We start from the raw sequence: 19478 nt of genomic DNA on the forward strand, positions 1-19478 counted from the left end.
GTCAAAGTAAATCTATTTTTGTTCATCTATAGGAACACAATAGCCACCAGGTCGCAAATCTCAAGGGCATCTTTTTTTTTTTTTTTTTTGAGACCGATTTTCACTCTGTCACCCAGGCTGGAGTGCAGTGGCACAATATTGGCTCATAGCTACCTCCGCCTCCCAGGTTCAAACGATTCTCTTGTCTTAGCCGCCTCAAGTAGCTGGGATTACAGGCATGTGCCATCACGTTCGGCTAATTTTTGTATTTTTAGTAGAGATGGGGTTTCACCATGTTGGCAAGGCTCATCTCGAACTCCTGACCTCAGGTGATCCACCCGCCTTGGCCTCCCAAAGTGCTGGGATTGCAGGCATGAGCCACCGTGCCCAGCCTGAGTTGTATATTTTTGCCCTGAGCAAGTATTCTGTATTTAAATGTCATCATAAACAGTTAACTTAAATTTATTTTTATTATTAAACTTTTTGATTATTTTTTAAATTATGTAAGTTAAAATGTATAACTATTTTTTCAAAGCCTTGAAAAAAGTTGTTTTAATGTGCATTGGATGGACTTTAGTTTTAGTATTGTGATAGTTAACACACACCAGTAGAGGGAGCTCCAACTCATCTTTCTTGGTGAAGTTCGCACTTGAGAATGTAGGTTTGTAGAAAGGACACATTTAAACTTAAAACTTAAGCAAAACATGGTTATATAAATTTTCAAAGGTACTAAAGAATGACAATTGTAATTTTCTTTAGCTTTTTGGAATAAAACAATCCCAGTTTGATTTCCATACTTTGAAGTAAATAGCCCTCAAATATAACTGCCTAAACAAAAAACTTCTACAAAGTGTAATCTCTTGCAAATGATCCATCAAGCAACCCAAGGCTTTTAAAATCAAGAATCTATCTGCCAGTTAAGGAAGAGGAGGAGGAAGAGGAGAGAAAGGAGAAGGAGTGGTTGTGGTAGTGTTATTGTTTGAAATTAGATTAAGTAAAGTAAAATTGTAAATTATTGGTAGATGGGTCACAATAGCAGTGTCATACGCAGGTGAATTGCTGAGTCATTGAGCTGTAATTTTATATTACTGAGAACTTTTATGCATTCAGAAGATTTTTGAACCAAAATCTATAAAGGCTTCGTTCAGAACCTTTCCTCAGATCTAAAGACCTGGTCCTAATTATTTTCTATTGGTTTCTTTATAGACCCCAGAAGAAAATATCATGTGAGGCTCCTGGCTTACAACAACGTAGAAGATGGCTATCAGGCAGATCAGACCGTCAGCACTCCAGGATGCGTGTGTAAGTGAAAGCCATGGCCGTTTGTTTTACTATGGCTCACACTGTTCTTTCTCCTTCTCCTCTTTTAAGTACAGTCTCACTACTCCTTGGAAGCCTTGGTGGCTTAATTACTTTATATCGTCTGTGCTGCGTAGCATAGTTTTTTTGTTTTCATTTTTTTTTTGTTTTTTGTTTGTTTGTTGCCTCCTGGGTTCAAGCGATTCTCCTGCCTCAGCCTCTCTAATGGCTGGGACTACAGGCACCGCCACCACACCTGGGTGTTTTTTTTTTTTTTTTTTGTATTTTTAGTAGAGACAGGTTTTCACCATGATGGCCAGGCTCATCTCGAATTCCTGACCTCAAGTGATCCACCCCTTGGCCTCCCAAAGTGCTGGGATTACAGATGTGAGCCACCGTGGCCTGGCCGAAGTATCTTAAACAAATAGGTGCTCAGTAAATATTTAAGATATATTGAATTATAAGTCTTATTTTCGTTTTGCATACAGAGTACCATTAGACATTTAACTGAGGAAAATAACCACTGAATATCTACATATTGAATTTTTTAAAGTCTGCTTTTCCCTTGAGGCTGTTTCTCTCCAATTGCTGTTTGCTTGTACTGCTCCTGAGAAGGATGTTCTAGTTTTAAGTCCCCCACTGGTTTTCTCGGTGTCTTTGGCTAGTAGCCTGACTTCTCTGTGCTTCTGCTTTCCAGTCTGTTAAGTATCAGTAATGTAGTCACACACAGCAGAATGACATTTCCTTCAACAGTGGACCACATATGTGACAGTGGTCCCATAAGATTAGAATGGAGGTGAAAAATTCCTATCACCTATGACATTGCTGTTACAATCTCATAGAGCAACCTGTTACCATTTCTCTGTTTGGATATGTTTGAAAACACAAATACCATTGTGTTACAGTTGCCCACAGTATTTAGTACAACATGCTATACAGTTTTATAGCTATGGGTAATAGGCTATACCATAATGCCCAGGTGTGCAGTAGGCTATACCATCTAGGTTTGTGTAAGTGTACTCTCTGATGTCCACACAATGATGAAATCACCTAATGAAAAACCTAACACGTTTCTTAGAATGTATCCCTGTTGTTTAGTGATGCATGACTGTTTTTGACTTCTTATTTAACTCACGGAAGAGCTGTTTAGGTTTGGATGATATATCTCCAGATCACTATGTGTCTCTGGTGGAGGAAAGACCTAAAATCAACTTATAGGGTGGGATATTATTATTTTACCATTTTACCACTTTCTATGTTAAATGTTATGTCGTATCGTAAATTAACATTGTTTTTCTCAATAGCTGTTCGTGATCGCATGGTCCCTCCTCCACCACCACCCCACCATCTCTATGCGAAGGCTAACACCTCATCTTCCATCTTCCTGCACTGGAGGAGGCCTGCATTCACCACTGCACAAATCATTAACTACACCATCCGCTGTAATCCTGTTGGCCTGCAGAATGCTTCTTTGGTTCTGTACCTTCAAACGTATGTAGCTCCTATTAATGGTTATTTTCTTTGCTTACCTCCCCACACCCCCCTCCAACTCATACTTCTTACCATCTTGGGCCCAGCTTGGGCTTCACCTGTAAGCATTTGTTTCAGGACTTAAGTTATTTATGAAGTGGCTGGGAGTTTTGCATCCTTACCGTGTTCTGAAAACTGTACTTTTTGACATTTAATTTATATAAGTGATTTTTAAGTTTTCCTTGCCTCATGCAACAAGATTAGGCAAGAAGCTATTATTACTCTCAAGTGACTAAACTTAGTATGTTTAAAGAAGGAAAGGAGACTGTTTTCATGCTGGCAGTCAAAAAGTAGGGCCAGTTGTCATTTTGTTTCTAGGTTAGAGTTAGAAAGATGCCCATCACGGTGCTCTAAAAGAATGATTTTTGGGAGGCTGAGGTGGGAGGATTGATTAAGTCAGAAGTTTAAGATCAGCCTGGGCAACATAGCCAGATCCCATCTCTACAAAAAAATTTTTTTTCGAATCACCAGGCATGGTGTTGCATGCCTCTATAATCCTAGCTACTTGGGAAGCTAATGCAGGAGGATTGCTTGTGCTCAGGAGATGAAGGCTGCAGTGAGCTATGATCCCACTACTGCACTGTAGCCTGAACAACAGAGCAAGACCTCCTCATGAATGAATAAATGAATGAATGAATGATTTGACTTCCAGTATTTCAGAGGAAATCCCTTTGTATTGGGACATTTCGAGTTTGCTGTCAAAGAGAGGTAACTGGTAGGCTTATTTCTACAGGACAGTACCAAATTTAGTATTTTAAAAGTCCAATTAAATTGTTCTTTAGTCTAAACATTTTTTCATATAAAATGAGGAGGTAATGAAAAATAACATTATGCCCTTACCTATTTGGAAATGCTGACATTCTTTTAGAAACAATAATATACTACCAGCATTAACACCTTCATCCCTCATTATTATAGATCAGAAACTCACATGTTGGTTCAGGGTCTAGAACCAAACACCAAATATGAATTTGCTGTTCGATTACATGTGGATCAGCTTTCCAGTCCTTGGAGCCCTGTAGTCTACCATTCTACTCTTCCAGAAGGTAAAGAAAACAGCTCCCTATAGATTTTACCTTTTTAAAAAAATTAAGGAAATGTTTAAAAAATATGTATGTCATTCTGAGTAGGATACTGCTCTAGTTGTGACCTGCCACTTGATGTATGTATTTGTTTTGTTTCATTTTTTGGCTTTTGAAATTTCTTTTTCTTAATATATTTAAATTTTTTCTTCTCAGTAAGTGTATTGTATAAGCAAGTAGGCTTAAATTTAGTGTCCTTTTAGAAACCTTAAAAAAAATCAGGTGTGCTGTTCAAATCTACAGCCAAAAATTTAAATGGCAGTAAGTGAATGTTTGTTAATGATCTTGGGAGCTCACATTATAATGAAGTCATTTCTGCATGAATAGCAGCTTGATCGTGTGCACAGTGCAGTGTATATATCGGATTGAGCACCAATTCTGTAGCTTTCATGGCTTTAGCTAAGATACTTTATGTCTCTAGACCAACATTTTCTTATCTCTAGAATGAGGACGAAGGACTAGATAATCTATTATATAAGCATCATTTCTGCTGTATTTTAATTATACAGAGAGAAAGTAAGGGACATTTATGACAGTGGCCGTAGGACTTTGTTGCTGTGGTTTTGGCAATATTCCGTATGAAATGTGTTAAAAACCAGCTCTTCACACTTTTAGTGTATATTAAACATGGAGTCAACTTAAATTCCAAGATTTTACTGTTTTTCACAGATATATTATTAGATGTAAGTCTGCCCTGTAAATTCACTGATTCACAATTTTTCCAGGAATAACTAAATGTTTTAATGTCAGGAGCATTTTTTTCACTGGCCTCCAAGATCAGGTTAAGTTGATGTTCTATACATGTTAGTAAGAACTATCAGTGCTAATGGGGTGAAACCTGATATCTAATGGACAAGGTACTGTTGGTGGAAGTAAACATTTCTAGTTAGCAATTTAGCAAAACGTTTCAGGAACCTTAAAAATGCTATCCCTTTAACTTAGATTCTCCTATCTAGGAATCTACTCTCTTACGTTTTTTAATGTTTAAATATTACGAAAATACAAGAAGAAAAATAGTACTTCACATTATCATTAACGATCTTTGAAAGCTGTAATTTTTTTATGGTGGTTTCTAATTTTCTGAACTTTTTTCTAAGTCTGTAAGCCAGGTATTTGAGAATTTATAAACCATTTTACTCTACTGATACATTTTGTTGTGTGTGCACAGCACCAGCAGGCCCACCAGTTGGAGTAAAAGTGACATTGATAGAGGATGACACCGCTCTGGTTTCTTGGAAACCCCCTGATGGCCCAGAGACAGTTGTGACCCGCTATACTATCTTATATGCATCCAGGAAGGCCTGGATTGCAGGAGAGTGGCAGGTCTTACACCGTGAAGGTAAATATCATAAATTGCCATGAAGGATAAAAAGTAAGATTATTAATATTAAAGAAACAAAAGGAAAGGGGAATATAGAGTTTATTTTGAATTTACATTTTCATGTGTGAAGTAATTAAAGATTTGGGCTTCGTTCAAGGAGCATTGGGAAGCCATCCACCAATTTTAAGAATAGTTTGTTTCAAAAAGGTTACTGTTACTTTTGTTAATAGAAGAGATATGGCCGGGCACAGTGGCTCACGCCTGTAATCCCAGCATTTTGTGAGGCTGAGGCAGATAGATTACCTGAAGTCTGGAGTTCGAGACCAGCCTGACCAACATAGTGAAACCCCATCTCTATTAAAAATACGAAAATTAGCTGGGTGTGACGGCAGTCACCTGTAATCCAAGCTACTCGGGAGGCTGAGGCAGGAGAATGGCTTGAACCCAGGAGGAGGAGTTGCATGGAGCCGAGATCACGCCATTGCACTCCAGCCTGGGCAACAAGAACAAGAGTCTGTCTTGGGGGAAAAATAAAAAAGCTTTGATTGAGGCCAACTGGAGATTAGAGTAATGCAAAGGGATGAGTTAAGAAGTTACTGTAGCCGTCCAGGAGAGAGATGATAGTCCTGGACTAGGATAGTGAGGATTAAGATGGAAAGGATAGGATGGTTGGCAGATGTTAAGGAGTTAAAATTGATAGAACTTGATAGCTTGGATGACAGGAGGGAGAGAAGATTAAGGAAGGGAGATTTGTTATGGATGAGTCTTAGGTTTCTCATGGTGTGTCTTGCACAGGAGAAGGAAACACTGGAAGGAGATATGATTTAAGGGAGAAGACCTTAGTAGTGCTAAAGGGACTAAACAAGTTTTTAGGATTCTTACCGCATACTTTTATCATATCCTTTTCTAAATCTTGCATCTTTTTTTTTGTTTGTTTGTTTTGGAGACAGAATCTCAGCCTCTTGAGTAGCTGGGACTACAGGCATGCACACCACAAAGCCCAGCCTAAATCTTGAATCTTTATGTTGGACAAGTCCTATTTGCTAGATTTTAGATGGGCCATCACATAAATAGTAAAACTTCATTATTTTGGCACTTCCTTAATTTAGACATACATTCTGAGAAGAGACTAGTTTGCCAACCAATAAAAAGCTGAAGAAGAATTTCAAGCAGGAAATGTAGTTGCCACCTATACGCTATATTCTATATATAGTATGAGGCACTCCCACATACGTTATACCTTTCAAGAAGGAATATTTACCCAATTAAGGAGATAAATTTAAAAGATATTTATGTTCATGTAATACAAACCTATGAGTTTTAAAATAAGCAGATGATAACTTTACCTGGAGTTTTGATCTTTGCATGTTCATATTTTTCATTAAGCAGAAGAAGCCCCACTAAATAATGATTTCCTGGTCACTGAAGACACTTGAAGGTACTAAGTATTTGGCAGCAATATGATTTTATGTTTATATCGGTTATCTATTGCTGCCTAACAAACTAGTCTGCAACTTAAAATAACCATTTTGTTTTCTCACAATTCTTTGAGTCAACAATTTGGACTGAAATCAGCTTGGCAGTTCTGTTGGTCTCTCATGAGGCTGCAGCCGTATTACAGTTTTGATAGGCTCTGAGTAGTCTAAAAATGGCAAGAGAGAGGCTGGGCGCAGTGGCTCACGCCTGTAATCCCAGGACTTTGGGAGGCCGAGGCGGACGGATCACGAGGCCAGGAGTTCAGGACCAGCCTGACCAATGTGGTGAAACCCCATCTCCACTAAAAATACAAAAATTAGGTGGGCGTGGTGACACATGCCTGTAGGTCCAGCTACTCGGGAGGCTGAGACAGCAGAATCGCTTGAACCTGGGAGACAGAGGTTGCAGTGAGCCGAGATCGTGCCACAGCACTTCAGCCTGGATGATAGAGTGAGACTCGTCTCAAAAAAAACAAACAAAACAAACAAAAAACCACAGAAAACCAGCAAGAGTGGGCTCCACAGTCAGGAAGAGAAGAGAGGAAGCCCCATGTACAAAGCTTTCACAAGCCTCTGCTTGCCTCACATTCACTAATGTCTGATTGGGCAGAGTAGGCTACATGGCCAAGTCTGGAACCAGTGTCGGGAGGGCTACAAGGGTGTGAATCAATGGGGGTGTAATTCACTGGGATCCTCAGTATTAGAGTCTACCACAGTATTCTTTTTTGTTTGGAGATGGAGTCTCACTCTGTCACCCAGTCTGAAGTAGAGTGGATCTTGGCTTACTGCAACTTCTGCCTCCCGGGTTCAAGTCATTCTCCTCCTGCCTCAGCCTCCCGAGTGGCTGGGACTACCTACAGGCACACACTGCCATACCTGGCTAATTTTTTGTATTTTAGTAGAGATGGGGGTTTCACTGTGTTGCCCAGGCTGGTCTCGAACTCCTGAACTCAGGCAGTCCGCCCACCTCAGCCTCCCAAAGGGCTAGGATTACAGGCATGAGCCACTGCCCCTGGCCTCACAGTTTTCTTAAAATATATCATTTAGTTTCAGTCATTCAAGTCCAAAATGATTTCTTGACGCAGCAGTTAACCAAATAACTAACCTGATTTAATGAGGTGTTCTAAATATTAATAAATAGCTTTCATAGCATGAACACATACTTCTTTGAGTTCTTCATTTGCACCTGCCTAAAAAGAAGCAATATAGAGCTGGGCACAGTGGCTCACGCGTGTAATCTCAGCACTTTGAGGGGCTGAAGCAGGTGGATCACCTGAGGTCGGGAGTTCCAGACCAGCCTGGCCAATACAGTGAAACCCCATCTCTACTAAAAATACAAAAAATTAGCCAGGTGTGGTGGCAGGTGCCTAAAAATCCCAGCTACTAGGTAGGCTGAGGCAGGAGAGTCACTTGAACCCAGGAGGTGGAGGTTGTGGTGAGCTGAGATCATGCCATTGCATTCCAGCTTGGGCAACAAGAGTGAAACTCTGTCTCAAAAAAAAAAAAAAAAAAAAAAACCCGGGGCAGTGTAATCCCAGCACTTTGGGAGGCCGAGGCAGGCAGATCACGAGGTCAGGAGATCGAGACCATCCTGGCTAACACAGTGAAACCCCGTCTCTACTAAAAAAGTACAAAAAATTAGCCAGGCATGGTGGTAGGCACCTGTAGTCCCAGCTACTCAGGCAGGAGAATGGTGTGAACCTGGGAGGTGGAGCTTGCAGTGAGCCGAGATTTGGGCGCACTGCATTCCAGCCTGGGGCAAGCAGTGGGCAAGACTCTGTCTCAAAAAAAAAAAAAACAAAAAAAAAGAAGCAATATATATTTTATCTGGCTCCTTTTAAATGTATTCATTTGTAATTTTGGAACGGAACTCAGAAAATAGTATTTTGCCTCATTGATGGCTCAGTAGTGAAAGGGATTGCAGTTACAGATTTTTACTTCTGTATAAGCCTTTCTAGCTATATAATAGCGCACAGGAAAAATAATGTTAGTTGCTGTGGTTTTAAGAAACATTTGTGAAAAGCTTTTGGCATTCGTTAAATGTAGAGGATTTTTTTCATAGCTAAGTCCAAAGGTTCATAGAGAACAAATAAATCAGTAAAAAGCAATTGAGTTTACTTTTCTGAGAGAGAAAAACAGAGTTTAAGTCACATTTAAACAAAAGCAAGGAATATAACATGGCATTTAAAGAAAAGTTAAAATGTCTTTTATGTGTAATTATGACAGCTTTTGGAAAAGTTATGGTATAGAAAAAGATGAAGGAAAAAAGAATAAAGGTGTCCATTTCTCTTTCCCATATACCTATTAATCTTCTATACATACTAGGTTTATACATATTTATGTATATATTTAATTCACGTATTTTAATACAAATGGAACAAGGTATTTGTCACGAATCAAAACATTTAAAAATGTTTCTGGTGAGCGTATAATATTTGTGGCTGAAATAGTACATGGTAAGACAATGGTTGAGCAGAAACATGATATGAAATTATACTTGTATGTAATTTAAAGTGGATCAAAAATTATAGGGCATGGTGGCGTGCACCTGTAGTCCCAGCTACTTGGGAGGCTGAGGCAGAAGAATCTCTTGAACCCAGGAGACAGAGTTAGCAGTGAGCCAGGATCATGCCACTGCACTCAGTCTTAAAAAAAGGAAATTATGTTCTATCTCAGGAATTAATGAATTCTGTCCTTTATGAGTTTCCTGATACCACAAAGATGCCCCTCTTCAAAAAATTTTTGTCATGATTAAATAAGTTTGATGAATACCATATACCTTTCCTCTTGTTAGAGATTCACACTGGAAATTAGAAACCCTGTGATAAAGGAATCCATTTAACTCAACATTTGCCAAATCAGTTGGACCACCAATAGTAGGAATATTTTCTTTTATTAAACTAATTCTTACTTAGTGATGACTATGTGCCAGGCTCTATTCTAGGCACTTGCAGTACCGCAGTGTACAAAACAAAGTCCCTACCTCCATTGGAGCTTGTATCACAGGTAACAAACCAACAAACACATACATTTTCAAGTAGTGTCATAAATGCTATAAAGACAGTTACAATAGGGAGAAGAGACAAAGTGATGGAAGCAGTAAAAGAGTTCCTGTGGAAGAAATGGCATTCAAACATAATCCTGTGGCTATCTGGAGGAGGTGCAAAGGCCCTGAGGCAGAAGTGTGCATTGGCATGTTAGAGGAACAGCAAGAAGGCCAGGGAGGTTGGAGTGAGGGAAAGAGCAGGCAGTAAGAAATGAAGTAGGGAGGTAACGAAGGGCAGATGTAGACCAGACTTCATGAGCCATAGATTTTATTCTAAGAGAGAGGAAGGTATTGGAGACCTTTGATAAGTTTACGTTTTGAAAGGATTGCTCTGGCAGCCACCTGAGAAATGGATTGTAAGGAGGTTAAGAGTGGAAGCTGGGCGACCATTTCATAGGCAAGTGTCCATGTGAGAGTTGATGAGGGCTTGGACAGGAGTGGTAATGGTGAAAGTAATAAGCTGTTGGAACATAATTTGAAAGAAAATATGCTTGTAGATTGATATGGGGCATAAGAAAAAACAGAAGCCACATCAGTGGGAGAAATCAAGGCTTTGGTTTTGAAAGTGTGAAATTTGAGATGTGTCTTAGATGTCCATGCAGAGAGGCTGATTAAGCAGTGGGAGGATTAAGTTTATGGGAGAGTTTTGGACTAGAGATATATCTAGTTATCAATGTATAGGTGATGTTTAAGCTGTGGATCTGGAAAAAAAATCATATAAACATGTGGACAGAAGAGAGAAAAAAGATCTGAGATTGTATCCTGGGGCACTTCTCCAACCCCCAAATCTTTCGCTTTTATAATTTAAATGGACACTTATGGTCCAAATATGAAAAAACGTTTTCTGTCTTCCAAAAGAGGAAGAAGAGGAGTTGGAGGTAAAGGAAGAAAACTTACTTTTATTTACACTTGCTTCAGATACTTGCCAATGATAGTTTATGTAATCCATATAATAATTATATGAGGTGGGAACTATTGTCTCCATAAGGAAGATACATTTCAGTAACATGCCCCAAGTCAGAAATTGCTCGCCTGGTTACATGACGAGATATGACCAACACTGATGTGAATTAGCCTGTTACACGGTCTTGCTTGTAAGATTCCTGATCTGACTAAAGATTCAGACACATACAAAAGGCAGGAGACAGAAATAATCATACTAATTAAGATTGAGAAGTCTGTTGAGAGAATATAGACAGATCGCTTTATTATTTGTGAAATGCTTTGAGTGTCCTCATAGGGGAACCAGAATGTTACAGTTTCCCTTTTTTCTAAATGAAGATACTTTTTGGGGGAAAAGGGGAGTGCGTGCACACATGTACTGCTGGTCTGTGTATAAAACTTAAGTGAAAAGATTTAGTTTCTGGTAGTGATTAGTTTTTGCCAAGTACTTTTTAAAATTTAAATGCGTTTTACCATAAAACAGAAACTCTATTTATTTATATCTCTGTTTGTGAAGACATGGAAATGTTCTTCCTTTTAGTTAAGTGTAACATGTCACCATACATCTTTGTTTTTTTAATTCATCTGCCTAAAAACATAGCAACAGTGGAAAGACTCTTCCTGATTCTAAATAGGGGTCACTTTGTTTATTGAACAGTTGTGTACTCAAGTAGCCCACACTCTCTTTAGGCCAAGCTGAAACCAGAGAACATGAAAACAAGTTGTGTTCTGGCTCCTGGCATCGCTGCTGGAGGTTTGGCTGCCTCACACCGTGTGACCTGCAGAGGTGGCCTCCGTCTCATGACCTCAGCTTTAAGATCAGCCCACGTTTCATTTGCCTAATGAAATACAGTCCAGCAAGTGCACTGGAGTAGCTACCTTTGGCCAGGAGGCAACTGTCACTATTGTAAACTCTTTGAAGCTATTGTAAGGTTGCCGTGAGTCAGGAAAAAATGAAATGAAACCGGCACAAGAAAGCTAGATTTCCCTGTGCATGTCCACCCACAAACATAGTGCTGAAACAACTTTCTGGTTGAATTTCTATTACACCTTTAGCACTAGAATTAATTCCTAGGGTAGGAATTTTTTTGTAAGACAAATACTTTGGTGCAGTGGCAGAACAAGGGCAGAAAGGCACCTCCAGTAATGGCAGTGTCCAAATAGGGATCTTTCTTAGCAGTCATGCAACAGAGAAATACCTTTAGATACCAAATATCATATATAAATTCAAATGATAATTGCTTATGAAGGGAAGTAGATCTTACACAGATTTCTGGTGGTGATTTTGGTAGTTTAATCTGAGACCTGTCTTCAGTACTCTGAGGTTCCTGCATAACTGTGCATTTTCTTCCCTGTTTATCTTAAATCTGTGATAATAATTAGGCCAGGCCGGGTGCGGTGACTCACACCTGTAATCCTCACACTTCGGGAGGCCGAGGTGGGCTGATCACTTGAGATCAGGAGTTGGAAACCAGCCTGGCCAACGTGGTGAAATCCTGTCTCTGTTAAAAATACAAAAAAATTAGCCTGGCATGGTGGTGGGTGCCTGTAATCCTAGCTACTCAGGAGGCTGAGGCAGGAGAATTGCTTGAACCCAGGAGGTGGAGGTTATAGTGAGCCATGATCATGCCAGTGCGCTCCAGCCTGAGTGACAGAGCAAGACTCCATCTCAAAAAAAAAAAAAAGGGCTGGGTATGGTGGCTCACGCCTGTCATCCCAGCACTTTGGGAGGCCGGTGCGGACAGATCACGAGGTCAGGAGATCGAGACCATCCTGACTAACATGGTGAAACCCTAACTCTACTAAAAATACAAAAAATTAGCTGGGCGTGGTGGCGAGCGCTTGTAGTCCCAGCTACTCAGGAGGCTGAGGCAGGAGAGTGGTGTGAACCCGGGAGGCGGAGCTTGCAGTGAGCTGAGATTGCATCACTGCACTCCAGCCTGGGCAACAGAGCAAGACTCTATCTCAAAAAAAGAAAAAAAATGAGGCCAGTAAAAATATATTCATGCTTTCAAAAATAATCATGTTGTTCTAATTTAGGAAGGAAGAACAAGATTACCTGTCACAGCTATTACCATAAGTGGTTTAAACACTTCCAATTAAAAAAAGATTCTTACATTGGATTTTTAAAAATCCAATTATAATAATTGAAAGCTTGGCACAGTGGAATGTGCCTGTAATCCCAACTACTGGGGACCCCAGGAGTTCCAGTCTAGCCTGGGCCATGTAGCAAGACCCTGTCTCTAAAAAATAAGAATATAATTATTGAATCTGGGTTCATTATAGCATTATTTCTGTGTGCATGTTTCAGATGTTCCATAATAAAATGTCCCAAATTCTATTTGTATTGATATCTCTGTAAAGAGTAAAACATTATACACACACACATATATACAAATATATACAAAAAGTCAAACAAAAATGTGTACTATTTTAAGAACTCCTAAAACAGAATTACAGAAAAGGATTATATTGGGGTAATATTCATACTACAGTGTTAAGTGAAAACTCTAATATGTAAAAATTCATGCAGTAAATATGTATTCACAAATATTCATTTATGCACACCCACAAAATACACTAAAATGTTAATGGAAGATTGTAATTTTATTTATATTTCTCTTTATTTTCTAAATGTTCTACAATATGTGTCATCTTTATAATCAGAAAAATATTTTTAAAAATAAAGGACCATGTTTGTATGATGTGAGTGAAAGAATAACAGATAAATGTGCACTTAATTGGTAATTGATGTATTTATAGGGGCAATAACCATGGCTTTGCTAGAAAACTTGGTAGCAGGAAATGTGTACATTGTCAAGATATCTGCATCCAATGAGGTGGGAGAAGGACCCTTTTCAAATTCTGTGGAGCTGGCAGTACTTCCAAAGGAAACCTCTGAATCAAATCAGAGGCCCAAGCGTTTAGATTCTGCTGATGCCAAAGGTCTGTATACTGCCATAGTCACTGTGATTTTTCTTAAGAAAAAAAGTGTTCTTCCTTACACTTTATTTCTGCTCCTACAATTGCCATATCCCTAAACTGGCTCTTGGTTCCTTAAGTTGTTGCTGATGAGGTTCTGATGTTATGGAGCTGCACGGCTTTTCCTGGTACTCCTACAAGGAGGCAAAATTACCTCAGAATTAACTCGGTTTTGAAATCACTGTTTCCAGTTACTACTTCTCCCAGCTGTGCATCCACCAAGACAGAGGAGCCACATCAGCCGTGAACTGGTGGGAGTGGGCTTCCTGGGAGGTTTCACAGAAATAAACAGCAGTGGTGGTTGTGGTGTTCAAGTTAAGAAGAGAGCATGGTTTTCATTAAGAGTTCACCACAGAAAAACAGCCTTTCTGGAGAGAAAGTTGCCTTTTTTTTTCCCCCTCTCTCTCTTCAGAAAAGCAATTGGAAAAAATATCTTTAAAGAGCCAGCCTTACTCTACTCATCACAGCTGTCCATATGTTCTCAAAAAAGCTGGTGCCCACTGTAGCACAGGACTGGACACTGCCTTTGCCTTCTCTCTGGGGGAGTAGGCTTGTGGAGAAGAGGGGCTGCTCTAAATGGAGGAAATGCCCGCTGAACTCAGGGCAAGATTAAGGGCTCTTAGCTTCACAGAGAGTGGTCATTTGGTGCCAGCGATGTGTGTGTGTTAGAAAAAGAATGAGAGAGGAAAAGAGCAGGACAGGGCAGTCAGATTTAAGAACAGGAAGGAGGTAGCCATTGTAGCTACCATATTATCAGGGGAAATGGAAAGCAAGGCTCATATTGGTTTCTCAGATACCTTGCCACTCAAAGGAGTCTAGAGCCCAGCCTCGTGACATCACCTGAGCGCTCCACAGACAAGCAGAATCACAGACGCCACCCCAGACTTAGTGAGTCGGAGTCGGCATTGCCACATAATCCCTAGTGACTCACAGACACATGAAAGTTTGAGAAGCCCTGCTTTAGTGTTTATAAATGGAAAACGAATCTGCAACATACAGATCTGCTTTTAAGGCAGCATGACATAAAATCTGTTCTTGAGTCTGTCAAGGAACATCTATGTTTTGTGCCTGTTTTATAAATTATGAATTGATGTTCATGGTTGCTATAATATATCTAAAACTCATTTAAAATCTTTAATAGTGGGCTGGGCGTGGTGGCTCACGCCTGTAATCCCAGCACTTTGGGAGGCCAAGGCGGGTGGATCACGAGGTCAGGAGATCGAGACCATCCTGGCTAACATGGTGAAACCCCAACTCTACTAAAAATACAAAAACAAAAAAACTTAGCCGGGCGCGGTGGCTGGCGCCTGTAGTCCCAGCTACTCGGGAGGCTGAGGCAGGAGAATGGCGCGAACCCAGGAGGTGGAGCTTGCAGTGAGCCAAGATCGCACCATTACACTCTAGCTTGGGCGACAGAGACTCCGTCTCAAAAAATAAATAAATAAATAAATAATATTTAACAGTGGAAGGTAAGGTAAATCTGTTTCTGAAATCACTGATTAAAGATTACTGTGTATCCTTTCTGCTTTGATATTGACAATGTCAAAACTTTTCCTGTGAGATAAAGAAAAATTTTGGAAAAGCAAGTACCTGAGAATTGTAAATTGAATAATTTATTTTTCTGATTGATTCTGAGTAAATGTGTTTTTCCCTCTAGTTTATTCAGGATATTACCATCTGGACCAAAAATCGATGACTGGCATTGCTGTAGGTGTTGGCATAGCCTTGACCTGCATCTTCATCTGTGTTCTCATCTTGATATACCGAAGTAAAGCCAGGTGTGTTTCCATTGCTAGAGAGGTTGAGGTAAAAAACATTTAAATTGCAGTAGCCACAGGAAACAAATGGAAATCAAGTGCCTTTTAGAGTAACTGGGATTTCCCACTTTAAAATAAATGTGCAGTATTGTTCCCTGAGTTCTTACAGCTATAGAGATGTGCTCATTTTAGAGGGAGATTATTTTCTTGCTATTTGAAAACATTATGCCAATATTCTTTTTTTAATTTAATTTTATTTTATTTTTTTAAATTTTTTTCAAGACAGAGTCTCACACTGTCACCCAGGCTGGAGTGCAGTGGCACAATCTTGGCTCTCTGCAAGCTCTGCCTCCTGGGTTCACACCATTCTCCTGCCTCAGCCTTCCGAGTAGCTGGGACTACAGGTGCCCGCCACCATGCCGGGCTAATTTTTTTTGTATTTTTAGTAGAGACAGGGTTTCACCTTGTTAGCCAGGATTGTCTCAATCTCCTGATCTTGTGATCTGCCCGCCTCAGTCTCCCAAAGTGCTGGGATTACAGGCATGAGCCACTGCGCCTGGCCAATGCCAGTATTCTTAAATGAGGACTAGTGTCTTTTTTTGTTTTTTGTTTTTTTTTTGAGACAGTCTTGCTCTGTTGCGCAGGCTGGAGTGCAGTAGCTCACTGCAACCTTCACCTTTTGGGTTCAAGCCATTCTCCTGCTGCAGCCTCCCAAGTAGCTGGGATTACAAGCACCTGCCACCATGCCTGCTAATTTTTGTATTTTTAGTAGAGGCAGAGTTTCACCATGTTGACCAGGCCGGTCTGGAACTCCTGACCTCGAATTATCTGCCCACCTTTGCCTCCCAAAGTGCTGTAATTACAGGCGTGAGCCACCGTGCCCAGCCTAGTGTCCTCATTTTCTTAGTATTTTGAGAAACAGAAAGAATATCCTTTGGTTTAAAAATAACAATAATGGCACACTTGTGCGGGCATGGTGGTAATCACACCTTGGTAATCCCAGAGCTTTGGGAGGCCAAGGTGGGAGGATCCCTTGAGGCCAGGAGTTTCAGACCAGCCGAAGCAACATAGTGAGATCTTAGCTCTGTGAAAAATGTTAGGCCGGGCACGATGGCAGCAGAGCGAGAGATCCTGTCTAAAAAAAAAAAAAGAAAAGAAAACACAATTGATCATGTTTACAAGAAGATTTCTTTTTCTTACTATCTGGAATATTTTCTAGTACCTGAAATGCCTGAGTCGCTGAGAACACCACAGGACATATGGTGGGATTTTCTAGGCAAGGGTTAAAACAAATGTAACAGACATGGATTGAATGTCTATCAACTCTGTCAGGACATCTCATCTATGAACTGACTTTGGCAAAATTTTTAGCAGTAGCTTGCATTCAGTGAACTTGTCTATTTTTAACCTTTTATATTTTAGGTTTTGTTTTCATTTATTTTCTTAAGGTTTTTTTTTTTTAATTAAAAAAAATCAGCGTCAAATACACGATGTTTTAGGTAATCCCCGTCATTAGACTCCCTCCGTTAGCATAGATTTTTCAGTTTACTCTATATGTTTTGTATTTCTACATAGAAACATACTACTCAAAAACATTATGTTAATGAAATAGTTCTAACATTTTTGTGTATATTGAACTACCTTAGTTTTATTGTCCAAGTTTCTCACTTTAAGAATTTTTTAATAAAATATTTATGCACATTGTTTAGTACTGCCTAAATCTTGAAGTACTACTCTAAATTTACCATCAATAATTGGAAAGTGAATTGTTTTGCTACTGTAATAATCCTCAAACCTTAAGGGGAAAATTTAAGTTAAAAATTATAATTTCTGCACAAATTATGAATAAGCAACAATAATTATAGAGAATAATTTTACATTAAGTAGACATCGAGGCAAAAAGAAATAAAGATGCCTCTTCAAATAATAAAAGTTTGCAGCAGTAAGTTAAAATCTAACATTCGATTCTAAAAATATTTGAGAAATGGGTATTAAAGAACTTCATTGCTTACAAAGTTTCGTTGATAGGCCAGGTGGTTCATTTACCTGTATCTTCTATGAAACTAGAAGACTTCCTCTTCTTTGCCAATGTTTTAGGAAATCATCTGCCTCCAAGACGGCACAGAATGGAACTCAACAGTTACCTCGTACCAGTGCCTCCTTAGCTAGTGGAAATGAGGTAGGAAAGAACCAGGAAGGAGCTGTAGGAAATGAAGAATCTTTAATGCCAATGATCATGCCCAACAACTTCATTGATGCAAAGGTACTGAGCTGCAGGATTTGCTGCATAAGCCTTTCTTCCATTCCTCCTCCCTGTGTGTGTAAAATGTACTTCCCCCAAAATTGTATGTTGAATATATTACATCAATACTCTTATTAATGAAATATTGAAATTTTACCCAGATCATTCCTTACATAAAATATTTAGGGGGAAAACGGTGAGGACAGATAAAAGGTGAGAAAGAGTTATAGAAAAAAGTGAGGAGGTAACAAAAAATTAGATGAGATTATATGGAGTGAAGTTATCTTAACCAAGAACACCATGGTTATTAGTCTATATTTACTATAATTTGGACTGACCTGTATTTACTGGGTGGTCACCATTTTGTTAATCCATTTGACTTAGTTTGGCTGATTGTTGAACTTAATTGCTCATCAGAACATCCCAAGTATGAATGATATTTTTAAAAATATGGAGCATCTAAATAGGTGCCTCAAGATCCTTCATTTCATGGCTGAAGAAAGTTGGACATAGTAGAGAAACACCATTGGAAGAAGTTACTTCATGTCCTTTCCAGTATATATAATAATAGTGCTATTGTAAGCATTCTGAACAATACCTTTTAAAATTATTTTTAGTCACATTACAACTTTAGATATTGTACGTTACTGCAATAGCTCCCACAACCAATGTGCTATAAATCAGTTGTCAGCAAACAGTCCCACCCAGGCTAGACTGGGGCCTGTTTTTGTGTGGCTACCTTCTGAGCTAAGACTGTTTTCTTACTTTTTTTTTTTTTTTTTGAGATGGAATTTCAGTCTTGTTGCCCAGGCTGGAGTGCAGTGACACGATCTCGGCTCCCCTCAACCTCTGCCTCCTGGTTCAAGCGATTCTCCTGCCTCAGGCTCCTGAGTAGCTGGGATTATAGGCGTGCACCACCATGCCTGGTTAATTTTGTATTTTTAGTAGAGATGGGGTTTCACCATGTTGGTCAGGCTGGTCTCAAACTCCTGACCTCAGATGATCTGCCCACCTCAGCCTCCCAAAGTGCTGGGATTACAGGTGTGAGCCCCCGCACCCAGCTGTGTTTTACGTTTGTAAAGGTTGTTTACAAAAAAAAAAAAACAAGGTGGTGATGATGTGACACAGGCCATATGTGGCCTGCAAAGCCTAAAATAGTTATGATCTGGCCCTCTACAGAAAAGTTTGCCAAACCCTGTTATAAATTATTTTCCTTTATCATTTCCTAAAATTTAGAATAACAGAAGTATAATAAAATTTCAGGCAGTTTTGATACTAAATTTTATGAATTATATTCAACAGATATAATTTGTTTGTATCTAGTACAACATTGTATACAATACATATTATAGGTGAATATGAATAAATGAGTATTTGCTATTTCTCTTTTGTTTGTTTGCAGCCTAATTTAGGTTTTACTTTCTAATACAAATTAATCCATTCAACTTACTTCAGATTAATCTAAAACATTAGAACCTAAAACTTTTAAATGAGCTTAAAAAGTACTAATACAGGCCAAGCACGGTGGCTCATGCCTGTAATTCCAGTACTTTGGGAGGCCGAGGCAGGCGGATCACCTGAGGTCAGGAGTTCGAGACCAGCCTGACCAACATGGAGAAACCCCATCTCTACTAAAAATACAAAAATTAGCTGAGTGTGATGGCGCATGCCTGTAATCTCAGCTACTCGGGAGGCTGAGGCAGGAGAATCGCTTGAACCCAGCAGGCAGAGGTTGTGATGAGCTGAGATTGCAGCATTGTACTCCAGCCTGGGCAACAAAAGCGAGACTCTGTCTCAGTCTCAAAAAAAAAAAAAAAAAAAAA

At 39.4% G+C, this 19478-nt stretch overlaps 1 protein-coding gene across 1 annotated transcript in view; it reads left to right on the forward strand.

Annotated features, from left to right (window-relative positions):
* Positions 1–19478, forward strand: part of PRTG (protogenin) — a 138424-nt gene that overhangs the window by 110854 nt on the left and 8092 nt on the right. The window contains exons 12-18 of the mRNA XM_017881334.1: positions 1186–1281; positions 2583–2769; positions 3727–3854; positions 5059–5229; positions 13438–13620; positions 15314–15434; positions 17511–17676. Coding sequence (XP_017736823.1) covers positions 1186–1281; positions 2583–2769; positions 3727–3854; positions 5059–5229; positions 13438–13620; positions 15314–15434; positions 17511–17676 — 1052 coding nt within the window. The remainder of the gene's footprint in view (positions 1–1185; positions 1282–2582; positions 2770–3726; positions 3855–5058; positions 5230–13437; positions 13621–15313; positions 15435–17510; positions 17677–19478) is intronic.

Source organism: Rhinopithecus bieti, unplaced genomic scaffold (genome assembly GCF_001698545.2).
Source record: "Rhinopithecus bieti isolate Rb0 unplaced genomic scaffold, ASM169854v2 scaffold_1106, whole genome shotgun sequence".
Classification (NCBI taxonomy): Eukaryota; Metazoa; Chordata; class Mammalia; order Primates; family Cercopithecidae; genus Rhinopithecus; species Rhinopithecus bieti.